The sequence below is a fragment of the Myxocyprinus asiaticus genome, chromosome 27 (assembly GCF_019703515.2).
Source record: "Myxocyprinus asiaticus isolate MX2 ecotype Aquarium Trade chromosome 27, UBuf_Myxa_2, whole genome shotgun sequence".
In the NCBI taxonomy this organism is placed as follows: Eukaryota; Metazoa; Chordata; class Actinopteri; order Cypriniformes; family Catostomidae; genus Myxocyprinus; species Myxocyprinus asiaticus.
The window spans coordinates 29,476,872-29,492,834 of NC_059370.1; the positions used below are offsets into that span (position 1 = coordinate 29,476,872).

Genomic DNA, 15,963 nt, shown 5'->3' on the forward strand with positions numbered 1-15,963 from the left:
ATATAAAGAGAAAAATTATTAACACATTAGGAGACAAAAAGGAAGATAACTTTACATAGATAATCCAGAATTATAGTAACTGAAATACAGATAAATGCTCCACACAAGCTCCAGGGTACATTACCTGTTCTCGTCTTCAATAATAGAGTTAGCTGGGCACCCAGTTATGGGAGGAACTTTGTGTGGTCGCTGGCCCCGCATAACCCTGCCCACTCTGTATGATAGGGTCAAAGTTGAAGTCAACCAAGTCTCCATCCATTAAATCACTGTTGATAATGTAATCCACATCACAGTCCAGATTTTCAGTGAACATCTCAATATCCAAGTCTATAGGCATACGTTCTTGGGAAGGCATGAAGCAGGGTGGGGAAGCAAATTGGCCTGTACCTTGCACACCTCCATTCCCACCAGGTGAACTGACACCTCCATGCTGTAGAAGACCAATCCCTTGCAATTGATGCTGGGTCTTCATAGCTGTGAATGGAGATGGCTCCTGGCCCATGCTTGAATGCATAATTCCAAAGCCCATTTGAGAGTGCTGGATTTGGGGTTGAGGCTGGAGGGTCATTTGCCCTACTGTGATTGCATCCATGCTCTTGCTCAACATCATTTGACCTGGCTTAGTCTGGCTGCTGGACATAGAACCTCCAAGACCTAAAAGGTTTGTGCCTCTTTGGCTCGGCATGAGAGGATCCATCTGAGTCATCATGACATCACTGGGTGGGGGTGAATCAGAGGTAAGGAGAGACTCAAGGCTGGAGGGCACATGAGTGCTAAAACCACTGTGGGATCCAGGACCAGGCAGAGGGTTAAACAGGGAGTTTCCGAAGCTGGAAGGGCTTGCGCTGGACCGAGCACTTGGTTGGACCGAGCTCTGTTGCCCTGGTGAAGCTGATCCCTGCAAAGCCTTTGTTGGCTGCAGCTGTCTAAATGAGGGAAAGCTGGACCCTCGAGGCAACAGAGTGGATGCAGAAGGCAGTGGCTGAGGGGGAGCAGGGGGAGCTGTGCTTGGGCTTGCACCCCCTTGCGGACCTGTGATTATAGTTAGCCCATCAATCAAGTCCAGTTCTTCCATGAGGGTCTCAGTTAGTGTTGGGGGAAGATTACCTGTGGAATAGCCACTAAGAAGCCCATCCTCAGGTAATTCATCCTCTTCTTCTTGCCCTGTGGCAATGGGAGACAGCCTACCACTAAGTGTGCTGGCATTGGAGCTTGTACGTGGCCTGAAGCTTGTCCACATGTCAGGGTCATCCAGGCTAGCACGAGAGGAGGGGCTGCTGCTGTTCACTCCCCACTTCCCGAACTGGCCCGGAGGCCCAGGACTGTCTGCACCTCCAGAGCCAGAAACAACGTCACCTTGCATGGCACCTCCAGAGCTGCCCGCTCCAGCCTGCTTTTTAGTCTGCTTTGCCCGCACACGACTTTTAAGCAATTTACTGCTGTTGTCCATTGAGGCAGCACGGCGGCGAGGGGCCTTGCCAGTCTTACCCCCCTCAGGATTAAGCATCCACCAGGAACTTTTTCCTGTGGACTCATTGTGCACTCGTAGGAACTTGTTGTGGAGGGACAAGTTGTGGCGAATTGAGTTCTAAGTAGGAGGACAGGATAAGGGTATGCATTAAATTTAACTTAAAAATAAAATGTAGTCTTAAAGGAATATTCTGTTTTCAATACAAAATAAGCTCAATTGACAACATTTGTGGCATAATGTCGATTACCAATTTTTTTTTTTTTTTTTTTTTTTTTGACTCATCCCCCCCTTCTTTGAAAAAAACAAACAAAAATCAAGGTTACAATGAGGAAGTGAATGGGGTCAATTTTAAGGGTTTAAAGGCAGAAATTAGAAGTTTATCTTTTTTTTTTTTTTTATAAAAACACATTAATTCTTCTGTTAAAACTTGAGTATTATTTGAGCTGTAAAGTTGTTTAGATTTATGTTTTTGCGAATTACAGGGTTTTCTGCGTTACGTCATCATGGTAACAAAGTTGGATATATATCCATATATAAACACTGGATATATCTTTACACAGAGAGGATTAGTAAGCGATTTTATCACACGAAAATAATGTAAACAAGCATATTGTTCACGTCTCGTGGCTATACCTTTGAAACAATAAATATTTTAACATTTAGGGATTGGCCCCATTTACTTCCATTGTAAGTTTATATATATATATATATATATATATATATATATATATATATATATATATATTATTATTTATTATTATTTATTTATTTTTGTAATCAACATTATGCCACAGATAATGTCTATTGATTGATGTCGAGTGAGCTCAACTTGTATTGAAGCCTGAACATTCCTACAATTTATGTAGTCTTAATTTAAACAACTGCAAATGATAATAAAATTACCAAGCATTACTTTGAGGCTTCTAAATAATATTAATAATAACCAATACTTTGGCTTACCTTCCACCCAGCAGAACTGTTACTGTCGCCTTTATCCTTAAAATACGGCACCGTTTTCACCATCCAATCGTAGATCTGCGCTAGAGTGAGTCGTTTTTCTGGCGAGTTTTCAATCGCCTGGCTGATCAGATCTGCGTAGGACTGATTACCCCACGCATTACGCCGCGAAGAGCCTTTACGAGGCGTAGCCACGCCCACTCCAGCGAGGACTCCACCCTCTGAGAGCGCAACTTTGTCAGGCTCGGATATGATTGGTTGAGGCTCGTTTTTATCTTCCTCGGCGGGCGGAGTTCCAGCAGCGGACTCTGAGCCATCTGCCCCGCCTGCTTTGACAACTGAGATGTCGGGTCTAGGCAACGGCCATGTACATGACCTCGGTCTGCTTTGCGGCTCAAAATCTGGGTCAATCGGGGGTACGTTTTCTTCCTCCATTGTGCGTTGCAATCCAGACAATTTCAAACGAATACTAGATATAAATTAACTTGTTTCCTGGCGAGTATATATATATATATATATATATATATATATATATATGATGTGTGTCTGTGTGTGTATATATAAAAACGTTGAAAAACAAAGAGTACGACAGATTACTATTTATAACTATAACAAATCCAGTACTTGTGCAATAATCTTGTTTAGGAATTTGGGATTTTGCACGGTTGATTGATCTATTACACTACAGTATAAATATCACGAGGAGGCAGAGTTATCCAGAAAAATTACTATAGTGAATGCCAAATTTAACCGTAACGCATTGATTCTATGTAAAGGGTAATGGAGCAAATTCGTAATAATCCGAACACTCCAGTATAGAGTCAGTTAATCCTCAGATTGGAGATTAGGCCAGATTGGGCGAAATAATCTCCTTAATAGTAACTAACATAAACCTTCTGATTTACATCAACAAACGAGGATAGAAGAGGGGTCTCTTTGTTTATGTAGAAAGAACAAAGGAAATTCACTACATTTATCACAACATCAAAACAGCTGGATTGCCAAACCACCTACTGAAAATAAATCACGAGAAAGAGGACACGCTGGAGTGACGGGCCGGTCTATGAAATGTTACACCAGATGTGTACTTTATCAACACTAAAGAGACAAAGGAATAAAACGTGTTTTAAACATGATAATTCTTGTAGAGGCAGCTATATAAGTAAAATTGCAAAACCAATGAGAATAAATGCTGTAATTGCTGAAATAATCACATCCCACTGTTTCCTAGCGGCGAATAGTTGATTTGCTTTCGCAATTAGTTAGACTTTAGACCAATTACAACCTGCATATTTCCACAAATAGAGATAAACTACCATAATTTAAAAGCATCACGTCCTACACTACTCACTTTTGTAAACTAAGTATTTTCGTGTTTCTAGCACAATTACAACACACGTAAGAATACTGTCCTTGTAAACTAATTCAAGTGAATGGAATTACTTGCTTGAGCTGCCTGTCAAAATCAGCCGATCGCCTGTCATATTATTTTGTCAATCGGGACCCATTATTGAGATTAAGATAACACATAAAAACGTGAGGTATAAAATGAAATGAATGCATCGCAAGTTCGCACAGCTTCAATGCTTTGAGTAAGAATAATCATTCGCCAAAAGAAATGAATAAAGGCACTTTTTAACATAAAAAAAATCATCACGCTCAAAATGTTAAAATAAAAAAGACAGAGTCAATGTCTTACAGGAGTGCTCGATCATAATGGGATGTTTTTTTTTTTTTTTTTTTTTGAGTTTGACCATAAAAGAAAAAGGGGAGATAATATCTGTATTATCGTCGTTCAAGTTTGCACGGTCCTCCACGCTGTGTGCTGGCGCGTGTCACCATCTGCCATGTTCCTCTACACGCAGCTACACACGATGCTCGCGCGGGCACTGCAAGCCGAATGGGTCCGTCCTGTAGAAGTCTTCCTAACTCCAAATACAGTCGTCCACTCTATCCTTCGAACAATGACGAAAAGTTATAGCTCGCCTGCTTCTTGAATTCAGTCGTCAGCCCCTCGGCCTCTGGGACAAAACTCGAAAGCGTAGTTTTACTATGTACTAGGGAGAGAATAGTTAGCCAACTCCAGTTTTTACGAGTTAAAATCCCTCCAGAAAAAGTCGGAAGAAACCAGCTTTCCCTCAGTAACTTGGTCGTCTACGGGATTTACAGCTAAATCATTTCCCTTGTGCTGTTAATGGCCATAAGCAAACAGCTATTCCTCGTTGATCTTTTGTGTTTTGTTTTGTTTTGACTCGAGGCGAAGACTCCCTTCTGACGTCTGTTTATCACAGTGAGACAACGCGTCCTGCGCATGCGTCAGGGGATTGATGGGAATTGCAGTCAGTCATGTGATGTGATGTTTGCACTGTAAGCACGACCGGAGCGAACCGGCATCCCGGAAATTTTTTTCTTCCTGAGCACACCTAATCGTTGTTACGTAACAGTTTCTATACGTGTGGGTGGGTGTGTGGGTGTGTGATAGAGAGAGCGTAAGGAATCCTGCCCGGGGCTAAATAGTTTCGTCATTTTAGGGCACAGGTTTTTATTCAGCGGGTGAGGCATCTGCAGTGCAAAGCGCTGTGCGCGAGATCCCCTGAGCTCATGCAGTCCACATGGTTGCAGTTGAAATCGCTGGCTAATTTCTGAATTAAGATCAAGTGGATAGAAGCTGTTTTTCTGTTAGACCATGTTTATCATTAGGAAGACACCCCATTATCTAAAATGTATTGTTATACGGATGCTGTCCTACTTTGGTTTTCAAATTGAGTTCAAGATCATTTAGAAAATGTACCTTTTTTGCCTCCTGAAAAGTTTTATGTAACCGTTATTTTATAACATAATGACATGCCAATGGCTCCTTCCTTCTATGTCAGTCCAGGTCAGCTGTTGCTCGCATTATTTTTTTTTACCATTTTAAATGCATGTACCAGTAGCAAACAGAGCTACTACAATAAGAACTACAATACCCACAGGACCGTCTGCAAGGCATTACCCTTTTCCCAGAATTGCGGTGGGCGGCAGAGGACACATAGTATGATGCAATCCCTCAGCCTTTAGTGGTATTATTGGAAGTCAGTATTTATAAATGTTCTGTATAGTCAGTTTATTTATTTCAATATTATTTTGATAGGAAATCTATGCATTTGGACTAGAAATAACCTACCATGGTACATTACAGAAATATCTCAACGTTTCTATTTCTTAGAGGAAAAAATTAAACTATAGTAGCTATCTGTCATTCCTTTACCACTTTGCTCATTGTTTTCTCAAGTAAATATATTTGTTTAATCTAAATTTGTACACTTTATGGAGTTTCATCAACCAGGCAAACATGCTTCAAAGAACTGTAATGTGTGTGTGTGTGTATATATATATATATATATATATATATATATATATAAAACAGCAAAAAAACAAAAAAAACAAAAAACAAAAAAAAAACACGTCCTCTCTCTTTCAACTGCTTTTATTTTCAGCAAACTTAACGTGTAAATATTTGTATGAACATAAAAAGATTCAACAACTAAGACATAAACTGAACAAGTTTCACAGACATGTGACTAACAGAAATAAAATAATGCATCCCTGAACAAAGGGGGGGGGGTCAAAATCAAAAGTAACAGTCAGTATTTGGTGTGGCCACCAGCTGCATTAAGTACTGCAGTGCATCTCCTCCTCATGGACTGCCCCAGATTTGCCAGTTCTTGCTGTGAGATGTTACCCTACTCTTCCACCAAGGCACTTGCAAGTTCCTGGACATTTCTGGGGGGAATGGCCCTAGCCCTCACCCTCCGATCCAACAAGTCCCAGATGTGTCCAATGGGATTGAGTTCTGGGCTCTTCGCTGGCTATGGCATAACACTGACATTCCTGTCTTGAACGAAATCATGCACAGAACGAGCAGTATGGCTGGTGGCATTGTCATGCTGGAGGGTCATGTCAGGATGAGCCTGCAGGAAGGGTACCACATGAGGGAGGAGGATGTCTTCCCTGTAATGCACAGCATTGAGATTGCCTGCAATGACAACAAGCTCAGTCTGATGATGCTGTGGCACACCGCCCCAGACCATGACGGACCCTCCACCTCCAAATCGATCCCACACCAGAGTACAGGCCTCAGTGTAACGCTCATTCCTTTGACGATAAACACGAGTCTGACCATCACCCCTGGTGAGACAAAACCGCAACTCGTCAGTGAAGAGCACTTTTTGCCAGTCCTGTCTGGTCCAGTGAAGGTGGGTTTGTGCCCATAGGCGACATTGTTGCCGGTGATGTCTGGTAAGAACCTGCCTTACAACAGGCCTGCAAGCCCTCAGTCCAGCCTCTCTCAGCCTATTGCGGACAGTCTGAGCACTGATGGAGGGATTGAGCGTTCCTGGTGTAACTTGGGCAGTTGTTGTTGCCATCCTGTACCTGTCCCGCAGGTGTGATATTCGGATGTACTGATCCTGTGCAGGTGTTGTTACACGTGATCTGCCACTGCGGGGGCGATCAGCTGTCCTTCCTGTCTCCCTGTAGTGCTGTCTTCGGGGTCTCACAGTACGGGCATTGCAATTTATTGCCTAAGGCATGTTCACGCAGATGAGCAGGGACCCTGGGCATCTTTCTTTTGATGTTTTTCAGAATCAGTAGAAAGGTCTCTTTAGTGTCCTAAGTTTTTATAACTGTGACCTTAATTACCTACCGTATGTAAGCTGTTAGTGTCATAAAGACTGTTCCACATGTTCATTAATTGTTTATGGTTCATTGAACAAGCATGGAAAACATTGTTTAAACCCTTTACAATAAAGATCTGTAAAGTTATTTGGATTTTTATAAAATGATCTTTAAAATACAGTGTCCTGAAAAAGGAATGTTTCTTTTTTGCTGAGTTTATATATAGAGTACTGTGCAAAAGATTTAGGCACTTGTGAAAAATGTTGCATAGTGAGGATGTCTTCAAAAATAATGACATAAATAGTTTTCATTTATCACTTAATGTCATACAAAGTCCAGTAAACATAAAAAAGCTAAATCAATATTCAGTGTGATCACCTTTGCCTTTAAAACAGCACCAATTCTCCTAGGTACATCTGGACACAGTTTTTCTTGGTTATTGGCAGATAGGATGTTCCAAGCTTCTTGGAGAATTTGCCACAGTTCTTCTATCCATTTAGGCTGTCTCAATTGTTTCTGTCTATTTATGTAATCTCAGACTGACACGATGTTCAGTGGGGGGCTTTGTGGGGGCCATGACATCTGTTGCAGGGCTCCCTGTTCTTCTATTCTAATCTTTTCTATCTGCAGAAGTAATGTTTGGGAGTCTAACATTTATATTTCCTACTGACACGCTAAAGCTGAAGATATAAAAAACCATCTTAAGACAAATGCTTTTGTGAAACACCTTATGTGCCTAAGACTTTTGCACAGTACTGTATATAATGTGCAAAGAAAAATAAAATACAGCCAACTAGCCCTAATGTTATTCTGTAATTAGTACAAAGCAAGATCTTGTTCCTAATTTATCCTTATCTTAAGATGTCACAAGCTCAACATCATTCTCTTGTGATCTACACATAAAGACAAGCATATAAGTTAATAAAGGTACATTCAAACAGATAAACAGATTTCACACATTACAGGACCAGTAAATGAAAGTTATCGCAACATAAGGAAGCATGAAACATTTTCTCTTTCTTCTATAAGTTATTATAACAAACTGAGGCATGCGTTTGGAGAAGATACAGTTATTTGGGTGGTAGAAAATGAGAGAGAGAGGTAAGAGAATGACACCGGGTCCCTTTTTATTTTCTGATGATCCTGTGGCATGGCATGAGAAATGTTTTAATAGTGCTTTACTCCAAAATCCAAATGTCCAAATGAAAGCCCATATTTGATTATGTTTTATAGCAGCCTGAAATAAAATTACAATGTTTATGCTTTTTTACTCCTCAGCTCCAAATCTATTTGGGACCTTAACCATGGTTCTGAGCTGATGTACTGTAATTATCTGGGTTATTCTTTGGAGAATTGCTACAGTAATTTGACACTTGTTGAGAGGGCCATAACTAATGGGGTGAAAGGTGGTAACGATTCTAGGGGCCCAAAGGTCTATGGGGCCTACAACAAATTTGAAACTGTATTAATTTAAGATGAACGGGGCCCAGAGTAATATATAATTAGGGGCCCAGAATTCTTTGCTATGGCCCTGACTGTTGACAACATCTCAGCCAAGAAACTACATCTAATTTCAGAACATCCAAAGAAATGCCATGAATTGGAGACTGTCTGTGAAAGCTGAAAAGGATTGGCCTGACCTGATTGTAGTTTCAGATTGTAGCTGTGGCAATATATTTAAAAAGGAACATATCACTGTTTTATTTCTATTGCTTTTTACCAGCCACATGAAATTGTGTGTGACTTAAAAGTAAATTTTTATACAGAAATGTGAATGTTGCATAGCCAAAGTCCATCAATTTATTTATTTTTCTTTGTAGTTTGTACCTATGTATACTGAAGGAAATGCATGTTTTGCATTGTTGACAGCTTTGTTTGTGTTGTTGTTGTTTGTTGATAAAAATAAATCTTTTTTATTTTTATTTTTTTGTTATTATGAAGTTACAGTTGAAGTTTAATTTCCTTTCTGCTTTGCAACACCATGATTGAATTAATGCAGAAAATACATAAAAAATATAAAAAAGACGAATATAAAAGCACATTTACAAACACATTAAACATACTCAATTATATTATAATATTTCAGGTTTTTTAAGAGATGCCTCTGCTAAAAGAGAAATGCAACGTATTTACATATTTGTTATCAAGCAGATCTCAAGACCTGAAGGCCTAAATCTCATAATAAAAAGGAAAGCCTTAATCATATTGATATGTTTGGTCAAATAAACATTTATTGGCTCTACCTCTCAATAATGTGGTTAAGTGTTCTAGTTGCTTTAAGAGAAATACTGTACATTATTTAAATATATATTTACCTTGTTATTGAAATATTTTACGCACTACAGAGAGAAAACCCAAACACGATCATACTTTTTTCTTTTTTACGATCATACTAAAGTGTTCAAATTCAATGAGCTCTAAAATAAAATAAAAAAATCCACATAACGTGCATGTTACGACTACCATCTCTAGGGGGCGCTGTGGGTTTCTTTAGACGCCTCACGCGGCTTCGTTCTGGTTGGTCAATGACTTGAGCGTCTCGTCCAATGACTTGAATGTCTCCCGTTTTCAAATCGACACGGATGCAAACACTCACCCTGCTGAGAGATCTGGTAAATCTTACTACTTTCTAGATTTGTTTGTTTGTATTGAGTCTTTTTCTGAAATCTTTTCCTACAAGTTAGACAGAAGTCAGGGGGGTTATTTGTGTTTTCCATGTTGAAAACATTCGTCAGTTGTAAAGTGAATTTCTAGTGTTTTAAATATCGGGTTGTGTAATGTTACTGATTTTTTTTCCTCCAAATATTACCAGACATTCTTTTATGTTTATAGTGCATCTTGATTCCTTTTGTGCTAAATGTGACAGTTTGGTGTTTAAATTTAAACTAGTATTCTAGTAATTAAGTAAAAAAACAGGCCATACCTGAACTGTATTGCTTCCTTTTGTAGCCATAGCCAACAGTCTGTAACATGTCTATCATCGCTTTCTGAGATGTGCTATTGTCAGTAAGTAGGTTTCAGGAACCCACTAAACAATTCCTAGAACTGTATTTTTTCCCTCCTTCAGTAAGCCACCTGCTATTGAAATGGAGAGCTTTTTGAGGAGGAAGCTTGCCCAGGCCAGTGGCAACATATTGGGTGGAGCGGCTTTTCAGAAACCTGTTTCCTCTTACTCGCCTATCAAATTGCCAGATCTGTGCTCTAGTTTCTATTCAATTGCTGATGAACCTTTTCCCCAAGGTTCTGGATTTCTTGATGACACTGTTGGCCCATCCTTCCTTTCAAATGAAGGAATTCCTGCACTGAATTCCCCTACATGCACACCATCAGAATGTATAACGAATAATAAGGACGAAAACATTTTAGCACAACTACAAGAGATGACCAAGGGCTCTGATCACAATTCCTCTATGCTTGAAGCACACTGTCAGTCAGCAGATGGAAGCACGTTTACTAAACCACTACAGAATGATAAAGACATTAGCAGTGCAACAGCAGGCAAAGCAGATGAGGACTGCAAAGATTTTAACCCGTGTGCCACAGTATCCAATACATCTTTAGAGAAATGTAATTTAATGAGTGCAGAGATGAAGGACAGCACTTTTAATGTCACTCAAGACTTGAAAGAACGGTCTGACTCTGGTGTTAATGCAACTGTTGATCTACCAAACATCAGGGAGAGGAACAGCACATTTGAGTCTGTCCCATCTCAAGAGCCTAAAGAGAGTTCTGACCCCAAACTTAATTCAACTTTGGATATCGATGTCCCCATGATAAAGACTGAGTCAGGAAATATCACAGTTGACTTGGCCCAAACACATAACCCTAAAGAGGGGTCTGACCCTCCGGGTAATGCAACTGTGGATATTCCTAATCTGGACTATACACATGCTAAAATGGATTCCCAGATTGATAACAACAGCCCCTTGAACACTTCTACTGAACAGCCAAATGAGAAACATGAAGGAACAATTAATATTCAGCAACATGAGCTGGACGAGGAGAAACCGGAGGGAAGCCTCAACTCTAGTGAGGATGATAAAACAAACTGTCCCCTAAAAAAGAATGCAGAGGAACCTAATTTGAAAGTGAATGTAACAGTTGATATTATGGAGCAAACTGCCAGTGCTCCTCTTTATGTCTCTGGTGAGATTGTTCAATCGAACTCTGCTACTTTAAAGCCAGGTGAAAATACTTTTACTAAACATAATTCAACCACTGATCTTACTCCCCCTGAAAATCCTGTTTCTAAGAGTACCACTGTAGAAATAACGCCTTCAAGCTCTGAATTTACAGGCCAGGCTAATGATGGTTCTAGCTCAGATGTGGGTACCACTAAATCAGACTCTAACCACAGAGAGACAGAAGTTGAGACAAGCACCACAGCTTTTGTTTGCTCTATAGAAGCTCCCGATGACTGTCCTGAGCTTAAAGCAGAGGAATACCTCCAAAAATCAGGGAGACCTGGATGTGCAGACAGAGAGCGCGTTCCCACCTTTGATTTGGGAAACATCAGCAGGAACAGTATTTTTTCTCTGGATGATACCGTGGACATGAGGACTAGCTTAATGGTCACATCCACACCAATTGTCTTTGGTAAAGAATCCAGGTTTGAACTACTGAGAGACATTAGGCCCACACCTATGAGGAAGAGACTGTCTGTGATCAACAGCATTGAGGTACAATCAAATGATAACCTTGTTGGTGTGAGCAGTCATGATGGGACAGATGCTGTGCAGGTAGCTGAGAACTCAAGCCAGAGTCAAAAGGTCTCAGCAAACTGTGCTTCAAATATCAGTAAAACAGAGCCAGCAAATGAGAACAAACCTCCCACAAAACCTACAGTCAAAAGACAGCTTCCTCAACGTTCCTCTAAGCTCAGTTATCCAAAATCTAGTCTTCCATCAAGGCCACCGTCCTCTATGCACTCATCTGTAGCGGTCAAACCAGAGACTATCCAAGTGCCACATGTCCCACATCAGTCCAACGCAGTCCAATCCAGTACTCTGCTCGGCAAGAAAATGGTACAGCTGAACAAGGGAAAGAACATTGGAGCTGTCAAGAACACAGCATCGGCAAGTACTGTTAAGGTAAGAAATGGTAAAGCTCAATGCTGTATACTGATGTGAATTGGTTTAACTTTTTAAATCATTGGCAAGTTTATTCACACAGACACTGATAGATAAAGATTTTTTTAATTGGTTTACAGATTTTTACTATTTCTTGTAAACAGACATCTATGATTTCTTCTGTGTCTGGATATAATTTCACTACTGGTGAGTTCAATAAATAAATAAATGCACATATTTGACTTTTTATACAACTATGCATATGTAAGATGTAATTTTTTTTTGCAGTTTCAAAACCTCCAAGCTCTGGTTTACCACAAATGAAACCATCAGGATTACAGCCCCCAACCCGGAAAAGATTGTCACTCAAGACAACCCAGACCACACAGTCTTCTTTAGAAATGGTTCAGGCTCAGTCCAGTAATAAGCCAACAGGATTACAAGGTACTTTTGACCATGACAGTTTTGTTTTATATCTGATCATTTTTGTTTAGATCAGGTTTACTGATTTAATATTTTAGGCATTTAGTCTAGTCATGTCCTATGCTAACAAGACAATCAAAGATACAGTGAATATGAAAATGAAGGGCTCTTATTTTGTTTTGTTTTGATTATGCTATGCAATTATTAAAAATAATGTCTACTCTAATTTTATCTATGAAAGGTGTGAGGACGAGGAATTCACTCCTTCCCAGTCTGGGCCAAAAGCACTTGAACAATGATGGTTTGCCTTCGGCAAAGAGAAAAAAAATTGGTGCGATCTCTTGTCCTTTTATTTCTAATTTACTTTTTAATAAAATAGAGAAATGCATAGTGTATTAGTTAGACTTAAGAGATAACACACCTTAAAGGAATAGTTCAATCAAAAATGAAAATCTCTCATCATTTACACACCCTCATGCTATCCCAGATGTGTATGACTTTCTGTCTTCTGCTGAACACAAATTAAGATATTTAGAAGAAATAATCAGCTCTGTAGGTCCATATAGTGGAAGTAAATGGTGACCAACTTTGAAGCTAAAAAAAAACACAAAGGAAGCAAAAAAGTAATCCATACAACTCCAGTGGTTTAATCCATGTCTTCACAATCCTATTGGTTTTGGGTGAGAACAGGCCAAAATATTACTCCTTTTTCACTATCTTTAAAGTTTTGTTCATCATTCACTTGCACTGAATGGACCTTCAGAGCTGAGGGCTCTTCTACAAATCTTCGTTTGTGTCCAGCAGAAGACAGAAAGTCAACACATCTGGGATGGCATGAGGGTGTGTAAATGATGAGAGATTTTCATTTTTGGTTGAACTATTCCTTTAATTTCTCTCAAATGGCCTTATGAATCCTTTTAGGCTTTCAAAGTCTAAAAATCGTTAACCTTTTTAATACAACCAATGAAGGTTACAAGGATAGCCAACTAAAGTAGTAGAGGCATGTTAGTTTGGTTCTAATTTTAGACTTCTTTTTTATTTATTTTTTTGTGGTGACCATGGTGGCTGCAATAAAAACAATAAATAAACATGTCACAGATTTATTTTACAAAACAGAAATGTGGAAAAAAACGAAGCTTTCAGGTTGCAAATTTCAGCCGGAAAGCTCCAACATGTTGTTTCTGCAACAATTTTCACATGCTGTACTTGTCGGTAGCTTTCTTAGTCTTTTTTGTTCATTTTAGTTTAAAAACTGGGCAAGCAAATTGACTAGCTGTCTTGCTGTAATCATGATGGTTTGAAATCTATCTGTAGTACACAATGACAGCCAAGCTGGATGGACTTGTCTTTGACTCTCTTGACAAGAATGGTACAATTGGGTGCTCATTTTTCAAGCTTTTTTAAGTCAAGCATGTAAAGGAATTGTGTGCATGCTGCACCATTGAGCATCTTCATTCTTTTTAAAATGGAGATTTATAGGGTTCTTCAAACTCAATTATAGAATGTTGTTTTTCATCCATCTCCCAGTTAGAATGCATTGCATTAATCAGTTGTTCACTCATGGTGACAAATATACCACTTGTGTATGTGGATAAGTAATTGAGAAATCAGGGTGAGCTGTTGCACAAACAGTCAAGAAACTTAAAATTGGTGCAGTTTGATTGTGTAGTTTGGTTTACCAAAACTAGTACCATCTCATGTTGTTAATTTGGTGAAAAAGTTCAAATGTTAAATCAGCAAAGTCTTTTCAGCATTCATGTTTGTGAAATGTTTTTGCTTGTCTGTTTTTAATCACAGTTCTGATGTATTTCTTGTCTGTTTGTATCAACAGCACCCACTGCTGTACCTACAGTAGAAAGTGATGCTGTGCTACCAGCTGAAAAAGTGCATGAATCAGGTGAATTTAGGTGAAATTGCCATCATCATAGAGCTAATGTGAGAATTGTATTTCTAAAATGTTTAACCTTTTGAATCTTTTTAAACCTATTTTCTTCCTAGACTGTGTTAATTGTTTGCAACATCAAGAAAAATTTGAGAGGTGCCTGCAAGAACTAGTGAGATTGCGCTCAGGTATTTTATTTTCTTCCACATTGTCCTCGTTACCCCATTTAGTGATCATGAGATAACCGTTTTTTCCTTATATTTTGTGTACTTTTTTATAGAGTGTAAAAACTGGGGACCATTGCAGGAAAAACTTAAGACGTGTTTAGAGGAGAATTTAAGCAGGTGTTAAATTTATTCACACAAAATTTTCATTTTAATTAATTTTTAGCATTTACATTGTTGGTTAAATCTTTATTATGTTAATTTAATTGTTAAAAGTATCAATTCATTGTATGTTTAATATATGAAGAATTGTTTACTCCACCTCTTGAACATCAGCAAATGCTAGAGATCAAAATGTTTGTTTGGTAACGAAGATCATAAATACTCTGCAACTTTAATTTCTCTCTCTCTCTCTCTGTCTCACCTAAAGGAATAGTTCACCCAAAATGAAAATTCTCTCATCATTTACTCACCCTCATGCCATCCCAGATGTGTATGACTTTCTTCAGCAGAACACAGATGAAGATTTATAGAAGAATATCTCAGCTCTGTAGGTCAATACAATACAATACAAGTAAATGGTGACCAAAACTTTGAAGCTTCAAAAAGGCAGCTTAGAAGTAATCCATACGACTCCAGTGGTTTAATCCATTTCTGAAGCGATCCAATTTTTTTTGGGTGAGAACAGACCAAAATATAATTCCTTTTTCACTGTACATCTTGATAGCAGTCTCCTTGGCGATCATGATTAGAAGCTTCCTAGTGCCATTGAGTGCTCTGCGAATGAGTCAAGCACCAGGAAGTGTAATCGAGATTGAAATCATGATCATGCTTAGAGACCGCAATGAAAAAATGTACAGTGAATTTATTTTATTTTTTTTTACATTTGCTTTGTTCTCATCTCATCATGGATTACTTTTATGCTGCCTTTATGTGCTTCTTGCAGCTACATAATTTTGGTCACCATTCACTTGCATTGTAGAGCTGAGATATTCTTCTAAAAATCTTTGTGTTCTGCAGAAGAAAGAAAGTCATACACATCTGAGATGGCATGAGGGTGAGTAAATGAAGAGAGAATTTTCATTTTGGGGTTAATTATCCCTTTAAAGAGTAAAAGAAAAACAATTACAAGGAAATATTCAATTTAACAGTTGTGGAAATTATATGCAGTTATATGCATTTATATATACTTAAACATGTGATACTGTTAGTTAATAAAATTTAACCCAATGATTAAAGATATTGATGTTCTGTTTATTTGATTTGTTACATTACTGATTCAGTATGGTTTATTGTTTGTCTCTGAAAGATAAAATGATCAAATAAATGATGTTTTCACTC

The 15,963-nt window shown here is 38.7% G+C and overlaps 2 protein-coding genes across 6 annotated transcripts in view; one reads left to right on the top strand and one right to left on the bottom strand.

Moving 5' to 3' along the window:
* The window catches only part of LOC127417762 (forkhead box protein O4-like), an 18,338-nt gene extending 13,222 nt beyond the window's left edge, over positions 1 to 5,116 (bottom strand). Inside the window, exons 1-2 of one of the 2 annotated variants that reach the window (XM_051657968.1) lie at positions 2,432 to 5,116; positions 125 to 1,588 (exon numbers count right to left, since the gene is read on the bottom strand). In XM_051657968.1, the coding sequence (XP_051513928.1) occupies positions 149 to 1,588; positions 2,432 to 2,863 (1,872 nt within the window). In that variant the 5' untranslated portion in view covers positions 2,864 to 5,116 and the 3' untranslated portion in view covers positions 125 to 148. The remainder of the gene's footprint in view (positions 1 to 124; positions 1,589 to 2,431) is intronic. The other variant, XM_051657967.1, reaches the window with a different exon arrangement.
* Positions 5,117 to 5,885: 769 nt separating this feature from the next.
* Positions 5,886 to 15,960, top strand: LOC127418261 (uncharacterized). 4 transcript variants are annotated; one of them, XM_051658750.1, is made up of 8 exons: positions 5,886 to 9,696; positions 10,152 to 12,174; positions 12,294 to 12,360; positions 12,442 to 12,597; positions 12,818 to 12,907; positions 14,408 to 14,473; positions 14,575 to 14,646; positions 14,739 to 15,960. In XM_051658750.1, the coding sequence occupies exons 2-8, from the start codon at positions 10,171 to 10,173 to the stop codon at positions 14,807 to 14,809; spliced, it is 2,526 nt and encodes an 841-aa protein (XP_051514710.1). In that variant the 5' UTR covers positions 5,886 to 9,696; positions 10,152 to 10,170; the 3' UTR covers positions 14,810 to 15,960. The 4 variants fall into 4 exon arrangements, with proteins under 4 accessions (XP_051514710.1, XP_051514711.1, XP_051514713.1 ...); XM_051658751.1 differs by having other exon boundaries at positions 12,318 to 12,360; XM_051658753.1 differs by having other exon boundaries at positions 10,325 to 12,174.
* Positions 15,961 to 15,963: the final 3 nt, after the last annotated feature.

Excerpts from the sequence above, each read along its gene's own strand:
- LOC127418261 (XM_051658750.1), top strand. The coding sequence starts at position 10,171 with ATGGAGAGCTTTTTGAGGAGGAAGCTTGCCCAGGCCAGTGGCAACATA. Across the intron at positions 12,175-12,293 it reads CATCGGCAAGTACTGTTAAG|ATTTTTACTATTTCTTGTAA; the intron begins GTAAGAAATGGT and ends ATTGGTTTACAG. Across the intron at positions 14,474-14,574 it reads TGAAAAAGTGCATGAATCAG|ACTGTGTTAATTGTTTGCAA; the intron begins GTGAATTTAGGT and ends TTTTCTTCCTAG.